Here is a 15,318-nt window from a genome sequence, read left to right on the forward strand (position 1 = left end):
TAAATTTGAAATATAAATTTAAGACAATGAGTGAAAAAAAGTTTTTCTAAAATGTTATACTTTTTTGAATCACTGGAAGTGGATCATAACAGAAATAAAGTGTCAAAATGACAGGTTTCATCAAATTCACCCATTTACCAATTTTCAAAAAGAATGAATAAATAATAAAGACAGTGCTGAGTATAAAGAATATTTTAATCCGTTTTATAAACAACATTTATGTAGCAGCATTATTCAGTAGATTCTGAGGTATTTTCTGAATTCACAGAGAAATTCACTCCCCCATCTTGTTTCATACACCTCCACATACATACACACACACACACACACACACACACAGACAGACATTCATAGTAGCTAAACATGCGCACACACACATACACACAATTCAAACAGTCAGTCAAACATCCGGAGTCCTGCATCCATAGTTCTATATGGTAGAGTTCGTAGGGCTCGCTCTTAGTGGCTTGTAAGGCTGGCACTCTCAGTGGTGCAATTTTGGCTGTAGAAAAAGGCAACAGAGAACAATTAATATGATAACCAATATTAACATCAGTGTTAGAATATTAGGTTACACTTTATTTTAAGGTGTCCTTGTTACATTGTAATTATACATTTAAGTACATGTACCTACTATATGGTTAGGATTAGGGTTTGGCTTAAAGGGATAGTTCACCCAAAAATAAAGATTTTTAACTCAAACCGTTGCAGTCTGTCAGTCATGTAATGTCTGTCAATGGGACCCATGGCTTTGAGAAAGAAAAAAAACAAAACAGACAAAACTAAGTTAAACCCTGCGGCTTGTGACGATACATTGAGGTCTAAAGACAAAAACCGATCTGTCTGTGCAAGAAACTGAACAGTATTTATATCGTTTTTTTACCTCTGATCCGCTGCACGGTCCAACTGTCCTGAGCGCGTTCACACGACAGCCGGCACATGACGCGTCATCTTCTTGCTTTACGGCGGATCGCAGACTTATATGGACCATTGACACTACCTACAATCTCAATTAGGAGTGTCAATGGTCCATTGAGAGATAGGTGGAGGTAATGCACTTATAAGTCTGTGATCCGTCTTGAAGCAAGAAGACGACGTGTCACGCGCCAGCCGTCATGTGAACACGCTCAGGACAGTTGGACCATGCAGCCGATAAGATGTAAAAAACGATACAAATACTGTTCAGTTTCTTGCACAGACAGATCGTTTCGTGTCTTTAGACCTCAATGTATCATCACGAGCCACAGGGATTAATTTGGTTTTGTCTGTGTATGTTTTTTTTTCTCTCAAAGCCGTGAGTCCCATTGACTGACATTATATGACTGACAGACTGCAACGGTTTGAGTTAAAAATCTTCGTTTGTGTTCTACTGAAGAAACAAAGTCACCTACATTTTGGATGCCCTGGGGTAAGCAGATAAACATCAAATTTTTATTTTTGGGTGAACTATCCCTTTAAGGTTACTTGCATGTAATTATACATAATTAATTGTTACTATAATAGTAATTATATGTAACAAGGACACCTTAAAATAAAATGTTACATAATATTATACCCATTCCTCCTCAGCGTCACATGATCTTTCAGAAATTATTCTAATATGCTGATTTGCTGCTTAAGAATTTTTATTTTTTATTTTATAAAATACTGATGCCAAACTTTTGAACAGTAGCGTTCCTCATCACCTTTTCACAATGCAGATCCTTGTAAAACGCATTGTCTAAAATGGCCAAAAGAAATCCACTGAATTCCATATAATTACAACACTCTTATTCAAATGAACCCTCATATGCATGTAGAATTGTGTCTAATTTGGTTATGCTTTCAAAATTGGGAAAAAAAACCCCCAGACTTTAAGAATTGGATCTTTTTTCTATTTACGAACTGAACTTTGTATTCACTAGTCCACAGCTCCACAAGCTGTTGAAGCAGAATAACAGGAAGAGGAATTAACCGAAGTGCAATACATAGAAATTAAACAGAGGAATTTCTAGTTTGACAACGACAAACAAAGAAACACACACACACAAAGATATATGACTAATTTGACCATATTTAAATCCATATATAAGTGCTGGGCAACGATAATTTTTTTTAATCGTGATTAAAATCACATGATTTTCTGCGATTAATCGCATTATGCACAAAATTCAATAATGAATTCAACAGTAGTGTATTGTGCACTTTTTCATTTAAAGGGGTCATATGATGCGTTTTCAAGTTTTCCTTTCTCTTTGGAGTGTTACAAGCTGTTCGTGCATAGATGAGATCCCTAAAGTTGCAAAGACTAAAAAGTCTCAAACCAAAAGAGATATTCTTTATAAAAAGTTATGACTCGTCCACGCCCCCCTAAAACGGCTCATTCAAACACGCCCCCACGTCTACATGTGGAAATTTGCGTAATGCCGCCTAAACGTTCATGCAAAGAAAGGCGGCGTGGTTTCAGTAACCACAGTAGTGTTGATGCAGCCATGTCAGGGAGACGCTGTGTGCTTCTATGCGAAAGCAAAAGCACTTTATTTGGCCTTCCAAAAGTAGATGCAATTAGGAATCATTGGTGTTTACAACACAACAACACAACCCAAATGTTCGAATTTATGCAATGCATTTTATGGATGTCAGTTTCGTGAACCTAGTAGAGTGGCTATGCACGAAGGCTATTTAAAAATAAAAAAAAAAAAAGGGTCAATTCCAAGTTTGCTATGACAATCTGGCGCTTCTGAATCAGCGACTGCAGGCATGTTTTGTTATTAGTTCAAGTATTTGCTATTGACTGTTCAAATGCGGAGTTTTGTGCGTAACGCGTCGCGAGTGTGTGTGTGTGTGTGTGTGAGGGGAACAGGGTCACATCACAGCGGAGTGTACAGCCATCAGAAATCGTCTTAACCGTGGCTTGTGTACTGCAAATACATACGAGCATAATCACGGTGTCTGTCATGCGACTCTGTTCCCCTCTCGGGCTTAAACTGATGGTAAAACTAACTTCAAAGCTGAAGCTCGCGATTATGGTAAGGGACGTTACATTTCCGACGCGTGCTTGGTGTTCAGCTAATCACAATACACTGTCAGTTGGCCAATCAGAGCAGACTGCACTTGTTGGAAGGAGGGGCTTTGTTAAACAACGCGTTTGAGAGAGGCGGGGCATAGAGGAACTACAATAATGTACAGTATTTGAAAAATAATGTGTTTTTTGAACATTAAAGCATGTCAACATATTCTGTTACACCAAATAATGATCTTTAAAATAGCATCATATGACCCCTTTAAAAGTACTGCTATATGAACAAGTGCAATTACATTTGGTTTGCAAACACTTTAAATAAATAAGGTGCTTTTTTTTTTTTTTACAGCAGTACACCTTTTACATAGTAGCAGTTAAAAAATGTATGGTAAATCTCAAAATTAATGTAATCAAATTAAATATAAAACCAAAGCTATTTGCCACTGCAAGGGCATTAACATTTTAATAGAAAATATTTTATAATTTGTTATAGAAAAACAAGTTATGCTCAGAGTCCAGAGCCTTAATCATGACATTATAATGGGGCACCTGCACTATCACGGGACCCAACGCAACAGAGTGTGGCGCAGGACAACACTTGATGGGAGAGTGCGGGTGCGGACGGGTAAAGACTCGTTTGTGCGGGAGAATAAGGGAGTACTCACACTAGGAACTTTACTCACACTAAGATTTCATCATGCCTGTAATGCCTGATAAAGCAGGTTTGTGAGTGCAGTGCTGCTTTGTGTACAGCGTTACCAGGGAAACTGCTATTTAATGCTCCAAAAGCAGCACCTAGTGGCAAAGAATGAATTTGCATTTTCATTCAGACCAACCCGAAAAGACCAACAAGTGGGCGGGCAATATGCTAATGTTTCATGTTGATGTCAGCATGAAACGGCTTGGGATTCGTTTTAAAAACTTATGAACTTCCATATTTAAAACTTTGCAGAATGTTTTCATTCACTTAGAGCTGTGTTACACACTGCATGAAAGGTCATTTTCAAAAATCCATAATAGGGGCACTTTAAAATGACAATAAAACGAATTAAAATCATTCTGGTGTACTTGAGATGAATTTTATTGGTAAAGCTGCTTGTTTTCATCTAAGCAGATGAGTTTGAGGGTTACAGTTGAAAGATATTAAGTACGTATTTACAAATCTAAATGTTCGCTCACCTTTTGTGTGCTGAGTTTCTTTTCCCCTCCTATGGAGAGTCCCGTCCCTTTGCTTTCTTTCCAGGGATAGAAGCCAGAATGAGGGGAAGTGGGCAGCCGGTGGGGTTTGGAGGGTGGAGAGGAGCTGCTGCTCTTGCGTTTCTTCCCCAAAGCCTTGTGATCAAAGCTGGCCACCCTGCCATGCAGTCCTGAGTCCACTCCTCGGCTGTGCGGGGCAGCGTCTGGTGGCGAATGGTGGCTCGGGGGATGAGTCCTCTTAAAGGCCCACGAGGATGGCGTGTGGGAATCAGAGGCTGTGAGTTGGGGACGCGGCTTGCTTCCCGGTGAGAGAGAGCCGTTGGTTTGTCCGTGAGAGGCTGACGGTGGCGTTTTGCTGATGAGGGGCCGCCCCTTGTTCTGAGACACACAATTCTTGTCCGGGCTGACAGCGTCCGATTCTTCCAAAGAGGCTTTCCGTTTGCGCAGAGCAGCAGCGTCCGGTGTGGTCGTCCGCTCTGCTTCCCTGAGACGCAGCTGCTGTTTGTTGGGGCGGCCAGATGAGTTCTTGGGCCGACCGGGGCCCGACTGAGCGGGGGCTCGACCGAGTTTAGAAGGTGGGGCCGTTGACTGGCCCCCCCCAGAGTTCTCGGATTGACCGTAAGCCTTGCTGGTGGAGGAACTCTGTGGGTTTGTCTCCTTGCCTGGTCCGTGGGAAGAGTAGAAGGAAGTCTTGAGAGAAGTCGAATTGTGACTTCCTGCTTTCTGTTTGGAATGCTGGGAAATGGAGGAAGGAGAGGCAGGAACGGCTGCAGGCTTGGCTGGGGGACTCTGGGAGTGAGGATCTGATGCTTGAGGTATTTTTCTGCGAGTAGGAGAGGAATCAGGGGACGTGAGATGAAACATTTACTTTTGCATGCAGTGCAGGGAGTAAAAACACAGCTTTGTCAAACAGAAACAGGTTAGGGATTGAAGCGCTAATAGAGATTAACCTTAGAGCTACTCTGGTGAAGAAAACACCATAAAGCTACTGGATCAGGCTCAGAGCAAGTGATCTGTGAGTGACACGTCCCGCTCACATTCCAACCCAAAGTCAATTGACAAAAATGTTTTTTAGGTCAATTAGGTTTTTTGCATTGTGTATTGTTACAAAAATGAAACATTCCCCCAAATTTATATTATTGCAATGCATCTATTGTTTTACTTGAAGTTTCTGTAATACAGCTATTTGTTAAAATGAGCACAAATGCATAGTACCTTGATTAGCTCTTAAAAACTTTTAAATAAGATTTTAAATTATATATTTAAACATTTTAATATTTATTAAAATACTTTACTCATTACAGTAATGCAAATTTATGAAAGGTCCTTAAATTTAAATGAAAATTCTGCAACAATAAATAAAAACAAGCTCTGATGACTTCATGCAAAACCAGGGTGAAATATTACTTAGACATGTTTGTAACAGGTTTCATAATGCATCTGGATTTCTTTTATATGTGAATTTTTGTGATTCTTATCCTTGTTGATTCTCATTGCTGTAATACAATTATTACAATCAGAACAAAAAGTAAAGGACAATAAATAATACCATGATGAATAAATGCGTTACAATATATACATCTATATATCAATAGGTTTTAAATGATTTTACTATATTTCAATATTTTTTCATTAGAATAATGCAAGTTTGAAAAAAAGGTCTTAAAAGGGATAGTTCTGTCAAAAAAAAAAAAATCTGTCATTAATTACTCACCCTCATCTCAATCCAAACCCGTAAGATGTTCATTCATCTTCGGAACTGACACGTTTAAGACCCAGAAAGGTAAAGACATCATTACAAAATTCAATGTGATGTCTTTGGACACAGAAATTATTCTCGTAGCTTCATAAAATTAAGGTTGAACCACTGATGTCACATGGACTATTTTAACCATGTCCTTACTACCTTTCTGAGCCTTGAACGCGCTGTCTATGCAGGGCCAGAAAACTGTCAGATTTCATCAAAAATATCTCATTTGTGTTCTAAAGATGAACAAAGGTCTTATTGGTTTGGAACGACATGAGGGTGAGTAATAATGACAGAATTTTCATTTTTGGGTGAACTATCAATACAACTATTTCATACAACAATGAAAATCACATGACATGTTTTGTGAGAGCTGTGCCTGCTTTCGAGCTTTTTATTGACATCACCCCACTGTTTGTTTCTATGATAGGACATATGTAAGTCAAGCTGTTCTTACTTCCACAGATGGGCGCTGAGGTGACTCTCCACCATGGCACTCATGGCAGACCGTAGATGGTGCAACCGCCGATCAAAAGTGAAGACACCGTGACCCAGAGAACGACTCCCAAATGAACAAAGCTGTAGCGGAAAGGCCAAAGATTAACACTAATACACTCTCTTTCACTCATTCAGTTAAGTCTGTTTGAGAAGTTACAGTCATGTAAAGACCACCAACAACGTCATGTAATGTCTGAAGCTCAGTTGACAACTATGCAACTTTGCTAAGCAGTTACTAAGGGTTTATTCATCTCTCTATTATAGAGATGCTTGCCTAATACTTAAACTAGAACACACTTCTATAACTCTTATTGCCTGGATATTGCATAATACTAGATGACACTGCGAAAGTGTTTAGCTGTACCGCGGCTGGTTTGGGATGCCATGGAGTTGAGTGCCAGTCTGGGAGGTCATCATTCCCCTCTCCTTCGCTCTCATCACCTGAGATGTGGGCCTGGGTGAGAGGAGAGTGGGGCCATGTGCTGGCATCCTCCAGATGGGGTTTATCCTCCTCCACACTTTCAGACAATGTGGGTGTTCTGCAACACAAACAGATGAACAGAAACAAACAGGCAGTTAAAACTATTAGCAAAAACACAAAATGTAAATTAACAATAACAGTTCACAGAGTATGTATTGTATTCACATACATGCATACATACATATAATAAAATTATAAATATAAATTATAATTCTAAATATAGTGTGTGTGTGTGTGTGTGTGTGTGTGTGAGACCCTGGACCACAAAACCAGTCTTAAGTCGCTGGGGTATATTTGTAGCAATAGCCAAATTTTATTTTATTTTTTAAATATTGAATATTTGGCTTGATATAATAAATTATAAATGTATTATTTATAATTTATACCAATTACACTGTTTTTAAAAACTGTTTCTATTTTTATTTTTTTTTTGCATTGATGTTTCTAACCTAAATGCAGGGCTGTTCGTCAGAGGTCTCCGGCAGACAGGGGGTACAGGTGCATCTCTGGGAGGTTCTGGGCTTACAGTCGGAGCAGCTGAACTCTCTGGGGCCTGAGATACCCGATCACGAGCCTTCGAACTCATCTTCAGCTCTGCCACCAGCTGGTCAAAGTTTTTACTCCTGCCTTGCACCTTCCTGCGCTGATGAATGGAATGAATCTGGAGGAGAGATGATATTTTGTTTTTGACAGAAGACTTGCAGCACATTTTCAGTGAATCTTATTCATAAAACGCATGCTAAATGGTGAGTGTAAGTGCTTTCATCATGAATTGTGGTTCTGGATTTTATAGAATATTAGGCACTGAAAAGCCTTTAAGGGATTGTGTAGTTTTAATAAATAATTTAGAGGAAGTGCTCAAACTTATGACTGCACAAAGCAAACAATGCGTTATTCTCACTTTACCCCAAAAATAATTTTATATATAACACTTGTGTGCCCTAGATTTTGAACATCATCTAGCTGTGGAGCCGGACATTTATTCTTCCTTTATTTCTTAAAAAAAAAAAAAAAAAAAATGCATGATATCAATTATACACAATAACTTTGAGGTTGAAAACTGTAAATATTGCATGATTTTAATAGATTTTTTTAGTTACCCTAAAAACAGCTTCATAATCCGTCCATATATTATGACGCATAAATATGAGAGCAGTAAGAGGTCATAATATTATTTTATCAATTAGATATTTCGTTTTTTTATTACCGACTATCACTCAAAATTTCTCATGCAAGTTCATGTGCAGAATTTATTATCCATTACAATGTTTTAGTAAATAAAAAAACAATATGAAATTATTGCTGTTTATATATTGTTATATTTGTATTTTAGCTAACGGGCCTATAGACAGCCAATATCTACCGATTTAACAAAAACCTGAAGTCATGCTACTCAAATGAAGTGAGGCTTTTCCTGTAAACCCTTCCGCATTTCCTGTCAGTCATGTCCGCTGAACTTCCTGTCTGTCTACACACTGAAACCAGCGTCCACTGAATGGTTTCAATGCTCTGAAGGCGAGATAGATTTTCACTACTACCACAAGACAGCAAAAAAAAAAAAAAAAAAAAAAAAAAAAAGGCAGCAAATCTGCAACAATTCTGCTTTCCAGAATATTCTGGGACTGAATGAAGATCAGTACTTAAGACATGTTCACTATGATATGTGAAAGTAGTGGTCCACTCACATTGCAGGTCAAAAGTCGAGTACAAACTTTCTTTCTCTCAGGGTCCAACACACCACAGTGCTTGTCAAGGTCACATTCTTTTTCTGCAGAAAATGAGAAAAAGCATTTTTTCCACACACACACACACACACATATATATATATATATTCTGGTTTTAATGCAAATGTAGCCTAATGTTGATTATCAAACAAAGGGCCTCAGTAAGGACTTACTGGAGACCATTTTGTACGTTCTCGGCCCACGGAGATGTCCGGAGGTAACAGGGGCCGAGGCAGCCTCGCCTCTCTGGGATTGAGGCCTCTCAGTTGAGGAAGGCCGATTGGGTGACGGGCCTCCGTGTGGCCATGGGGGGTCTCTGTGAGTAGGGGGAGGGGAGCACCGCGTGGGTTCGATGGGAGGGGGCTGCTTAAAAACAGCTGATTCTGAATGACCCGAGTTTGAAGGTGAGTGCCTAGTGGAAAGATTGTCATATATATAAATAATACAGATGCTATATGATGCTAAAAACCACAGATTACACTGTCCTGCATCATATTTGCTGAATGAATACTTGTTTCTTACTAATTTTGAGATGCTGATTCCAAAAACAGTCCTTGTTTTGCTGTAGCACATCATTTTGTATCTTTTTTTTGCTTTCAACAACCACTTGTAAAGTAAAGTCTTGTACTGTCACTTAGTCACCAGAAAAAAAACTGCCACAAAAACATGATTCCTGTCTTCATCTGAGCCAGGTTACAACTGAAACAATAATGTATAGAAAATTGTTTCAGAATCATTCATACATTTGAAAATCTTCAAAGTCTTGAACAAATAAACTCTCATTTGATTTTCATGTGTATGAATGATTTCGAAGACATTATTTTATGCCTAATCCTGATTTCCACTTTTTCCACTCCTTTGCAGACTAAGTGCAAGTATACATTTTGAATATGTCTGTTGTCATTAAAACTAAAACTTTTTTTGTTATTTTGATAAGTTTATTAAAGGGATAGTTCACCCAAAAATGAAAATTCTGTCATTAATTACTCAGCCTCATATCGTTCCAAACCCGCAAGACATTTGTTCATCTTCAGAACACAAATTAAGATATTTCTGATGAAATCAGAGTTGCTATTTTTATTTTCTTTAAGCACAAAATGTATCCTCGTAGCTTAATAAAATTAAGGTTGAACCACAGATGTCAAATGGACTACTTTAACTATGTCCTTACTACCTTTCTGGGCCCTGAATGTGTCAGTTGTGTCGCTGCCTATAGAGGGTCTGAGAGCTAAGAATTTCTTAATTTGTGTTCTGAAGATGAACGAAGGTCTTACGAGTTTGGAATGACATGAGGGTAATTAAATGACAATTTTCATTTTTGGGTGAACTATTTCTTTAAAGTGGATACATACATATAAATAATTTTGTAAGGGAAAAAACAAACACTGAACTAAAAATTAGGATTACACTTCAGACCCTCTTTTAACTTTAACATACAAGATCAGATTAGTAAATCTTACCAAACTCCATCTTTCGGAGGTTTTGAGTGTCTGAACTGAGGCGGTGTTGAGGGAGATTGCGGAGACGCCCTCGGCGGCCCAACGTTCTGGTTCCTGGCACTCCAAGAGGAGGCTCCGTGGGAGGGCGGGGTGTGTCCATGACGGGGCCTCTGCTGCTGAGGTGGAGGTGGGGTGGAGCGGAGGTGTGCATAGAGCTTACCCAGAGGGCCGTGTCTCCTCTCACAATGCTTCTCGAACGCCTGAGGCTTCACCACCTGACTGCAGTGACCACAAACCACCAGATAGAAGTCATCGTGGCCAGGATAATGACCGAAGATGGACATATCTTCAGAAGCATAGCAAACAACAGGGAAAATTAGCTTTGTTTGAAAAATAAAACTACAGAAAATATTTCCAAATGCACTCAAAGAGAAAGATTAATTCTGTGTGGGTGTATAAAGCATTGTTCGAAAACTCAAGCTACAGAAAATGTTGTTTCAACAGTGCCTACTAGTAATAGTCCAATATTTGATCATCTTAAGGTTATCAGCATTGGCTGAAAACATTGCTGGTTGCACAATTAAGTTAAAACTTCTTTATTAAAACCAAAATAAGAAGAAAAAAAAAAATTACAGATAACATATGAAAAATATATTAGCGCCAACATATAGCGCTGTTGTGCTTCGTGCATCCCAAGTTCATGGACCCTTCCCATCCCTCCCCCCTCTCTTTCTCCCACTTCGCTTCCTGTCTACCAACTGAACTATCAAAATAAAACAGTAAAAAACTGAAAAATAAAATTGTAAAAATAATAAAAAAATAATGGTTGACCGCTACCTTCTTTGACATAACTGAAAAAAACATCAACTCCAGTTCATCATTAAAACCCTTTCAGAGAAACATTAAATTTGAAGGGATTTTACAACGAGGATGAAAATATAGGCCTAGTATGTCAGAATAGGTGCACAGGTTGACCAATATGGGAATTTCAATAGTTGACGCCAAAATTTTAAGAGAAGGCTGGTTTATGGCTGATATAAGGCCGATAGTCTGAATTCAAGTAAATTGCACTGTTTAAACTGGGTAATTTACCTGAATTCACCCTATAACACTGTAATAATAGCTCTGTTGAACAAACCACTGAAATTAAACGACACATGAACTTGAATTTCACAAAGGAACATGTACAGGTGCATCTCAAAAAAGGCATGAATATCGTGAAAGAGGGTTTTTTTTTTGTAACTTATTTCAAAAAGTGAAACTTTCATATATTCTAGATTCATTACATGTAAAGTAAAACATTTAAAAAGTTTTTGTTTTGTTTTCAGTATCCAGTATCTCAAAATATTAGAATATCTAAGATCAGTCAAAAGATGATTTTCAAAACAGAAAAGTTCAAGTTCTTTAAAGTTTGTTGATTTATGCACTCAATACTTGGTCGGGCTCCTTTAGCACAAATGACAGCATCAGTGAGGTGTGGCATGGAAACGATCGGCCTGTGGCACTGCTGAGGGACTATTGAGCCTTCAGCTCGTCTGGATTGTTAAATTGACTTTCTCATCTTTCTCTTGAAAATATCCCATAGATTCCATATGGGGTTCAGGTCAGGCATGTTGGCTGGCCAATCAAGCACAGTAATATCATGGACAGCAAACCACTTGGAAGTGCTATTGGCACAGTGGGCAGGTGCTAAAGTCCAGCTGGGAAAGGAAATCAGCATCTCCATAAAGTTTGTCAGAAGATGAAAGCATAAAGTGCTCCAAAATCTCCTGGTAGATGGCTGCATTGACTTTGGACTTGACAAAACACAATGGGCCAACACCAGCAGATGTCACGGCACCCCAAATCATCATTGACTTCAGAAACGTCACTCTGGACTTCAAGCAGCTTGGATTCTGTGCCTCTCCAGTCTTCCTCCAGACCTTGGATTTCCAAATGAAACGCAAAATTTACTTTTATCTGAAAAGAGGACTTTGGACCACTGAGCAACAGTCCAGTTCTTTTTCTCCACAGCCCAGTTAAGATGCTTCTGACGTTGTCTCTGGTTCAGAAGTGGCTTGGTAGCCCTTTTCCTGAAGACGTCTGAGCGTGGTGACTCTTGATGCACTGACTCCAGCTTCAGTCCACTCCTTGTGAAGCTCTCCCAAGGGTTTGAATCAACTTTGCTTGACAGTATTCTCAAGCTTGCGGTCATTCCTGTTTGCTTGTGCACCTTTTCCAACCCAATTTCTTCCTTCCGGTCAACTTTGCATTCATTATGCTTTGATACAGCACTCTGTAAACAGCCACACTTTCAGTAATGACCTTCTGTGACTTACCCTCTTTGTGGAGGGTGTCATTGATTGTCTTCTGGACCATTGCCAAGTCAACAGTCCTCCCCATTATTGTGGTTTCAAAGAACAAGAGATACCCAGAATTTATACTGTAGGGATGGTCATTTAATGAAACTCAAATGTAAATATTCTAATATTTTGAGATACTGGATTTTTTTTTACTTTCATGAGTTGTAAACTCTAATCATCAAAATAAAAAAACTTTTGAAATGTTTTACTTTACATGTAATTATATATATATATATATATATACAGCTGTTTATAAAAGTTGGACCTGACAAGAAGAACCATGTTTTTACTGTCCAAAAAAACCCCTCAAAACAGCCAAACACCGGCCAATTATTCTGTTTATACTGTGTGCAGAATTATTAGGCAAGTTGATATTAGCCAAGAAAATTTTACCAATTCCAAACCACATCAATCTTAATAACTACTATTGATTTTGTATTTAATCATTTCTAAGTTATATATAATTGTCCATGAAGGCTGAAAGTCAAAAACTCCTTATTTCAAGTGTGCTGAATTATTAGGCAGGTTTTCTTTTACAGATAAAATGAGCCAAAAAAAGAGATTGAAAGAGTAAAATAATAATTAAATGCCCATGAGAAGGATGCAATACTAATTCAATAATAGAATTAGCAAAGTTAAGGCATGACCATTGGGCAGCAAAATGCTCATTGGGTCAGCAGGGTCAGAAAAAACAGGTGGAGAAGAAAAGACATGTTAACTGCAAAAGAATTAAGAATTAAGGTGAAGAATTAGCTGTGAAACCATCAGGAATCATTTAGTCTCCAGCGCCACCATTTTCCAGAACTGCAACCTTCCTGGACTCTCCAGAAGTGCAATGTGTCAGGTTCTCAGAGACCTTGCTTGGGTAGAAAATAACCCTCACTTAATAAGAATAACATGCTGAAGTGTTGTGAAATACATGAAGACTGATTTTGTATAGGCTTTATGGACAGATAAGTTGAGAGTGACTCTTGAAGGACCAGCATCACATCCTCTTGTACCACTGTTTGAAGAATTTATCTTCCAGAATCTGGCAGTAAGTTTTAGGAGCTCATTTTTATTCCATCTCCTATCCTAAAAAGTCTGTCTTGCAGAGATTGACTAAAATGAGCTCCTAAAACTTACTGCCAGATTCTGGAAGATAAATTCTTCAAACAGTGGTACAAGAGGATGTGATGCTGGTCCTTCAAGAGACACTCTCAACTTATCTGTCCATAAAGCCTATACAAAATCAGTCTTCATGTATTTCACAACACTTCAGCATGTTATTCATATTAAGCGAGGGTTATTTTTTTAGCATTTTCTACCCAAGCAAGGTCTCTGAAAACCTGACACATTGCACTTCTGGAGAGTCCAGGAAGGTTGCAGTTCTGGAAAATGGAAAAAAAAATATGACCAGAATATCAACTTGCCTAATAATTCTGCACACAGTGTATATCAGTCCTGCACTAAATGGGTTTGTTAATACTGCTTTGTGCCCTTGAAATCAAAAGAAAATATGTAACGCCTACCCTCTTTCCTCAGTGTCATGGTTTCCACCATTTTTTTGCCATTCTTGCTGTATTCATCTCCATCGGACCCTATGAAAACGGTTGGAGGAAGTTAATGTTAGAACGGGTACATAAAACATGACCATTATAGAAGAACAGACTTCCATGCATTATCATCATTGCTTTAGCAACACAGCTCACACGGGCATCTTATATAAATCCAACCTTCTAAACCCACTATTTCAATGGGCTGTAACCATAGAAACCTTGAGAAGGACGTGTGCCCTCCAATAATCAGACCTATAATGGGCTCTTCTAAGGTGGACTATATTTGGTTCAGAATGTGTGGTTAGGTTACAGTCTTATATGCAATATATTGAGTCAAAACTGTGAGGAAAAGGGGCCCGTGTTGAATTAAGCATACTGTGGTGTTTAATGACAGTCTTAATATGAGATCCAGTCAATAGTTTAGGTTTTATTTCCCAAGATTTTCAGTGTAGAATGCAATCTGTGCCATGAACTGGTCATCTGTGAAGCACACAAGCTCTTCTGTGGGTGGGGCCAAAATAAAAACTACCTGCATATGATCCCTGCACTATTAACTGCTTTGATAACGTGCCCACCGACAAAAGGACATTAGTGGTTTAGAACGGAGCGCGTTCGTTTCATTTGAAGTTCCAAAACGAACGCGGAACACGTTCTATTATGACGACACTGATCAGAGAGAGAGCGCAAGCGCGTGACCCGGCCGGCGCTAGGACCCCGCATGTTCTTTGTTTGGGTAACATGGTTCGGGATGCCGTGCCTTTTCCACGAAAAATAAAGCACATCCGTGAGACTTTTTGGTAGGGGATGGAGAAATAGCGGCGACGAAGTGCTCACTCACCCTCCGATGCTGTCAGGTTGGCTCTTTCCGTCCAAACGCTCCAGCTTTGGCCCACGAAATCATCGAGACAAGGCACCCGCCGTTCCAGAGCAGCCATTACTTTAACTGCGCGTTCACGCACCGCCATCATCACTGCGCGGCAAGGCGCTGACGTCACATTGCGCGCTCCCGTGGGCGGAGGGGGAACACGCGTGTGCGCGCACTTGTCATGCTAAATGTAAAAAAAAATTTCATGTCGTTTTTATTCACTTTATTTGCATTATTAATACGTTGTTTAACAGTATTTTTATGGGACGAAGCCTCAAACCCTTTACAGATTTGTAATGCAAATTGAGTACATTAATATGAAACTGAATAAAAATATTTCACATTCTTATATGAAAAAATATGAAAATATATTTTACTTCACATAAAATAATACCTTTTATAAGCGTTGTGGCATTTTCATGACAATTTTGACCCTGGACCACAAAACCAGTCATAAGGGTCAATTTTTCGAAATTGAGATTTATA

General features: G+C 38.9%; 1 protein-coding gene across 1 annotated transcript; it reads right to left on the reverse strand.

Annotated features, from left to right (window-relative positions):
* Positions 1 to 176: 176 nt before the first annotated feature.
* Positions 177 to 14,978, reverse strand: atxn7l2a (ataxin 7-like 2a). Its single transcript, XM_058790832.1, has 10 exons — positions 14,806 to 14,978; positions 13,941 to 14,009; positions 10,109 to 10,433; positions 8,822 to 9,060; positions 8,610 to 8,692; positions 7,374 to 7,585; positions 6,808 to 6,982; positions 6,403 to 6,524; positions 4,181 to 5,021; positions 177 to 502 (listed from the first exon to the last, which is right to left on the reverse strand). The coding sequence occupies exons 1-10, from the start codon at positions 14,933 to 14,935 to the stop codon at positions 485 to 487; spliced, it is 2,214 nt and encodes a 737-aa protein (XP_058646815.1). The 5' UTR covers positions 14,936 to 14,978; the 3' UTR covers positions 177 to 484.
* Between the last annotated feature and the right edge of the window lie 340 nt (positions 14,979 to 15,318).

Source organism: Onychostoma macrolepis, chromosome 11 (genome assembly GCF_012432095.1).
Source record: "Onychostoma macrolepis isolate SWU-2019 chromosome 11, ASM1243209v1, whole genome shotgun sequence".
NCBI classification, from domain to species: domain Eukaryota; kingdom Metazoa; phylum Chordata; class Actinopteri; order Cypriniformes; family Cyprinidae; genus Onychostoma; species Onychostoma macrolepis.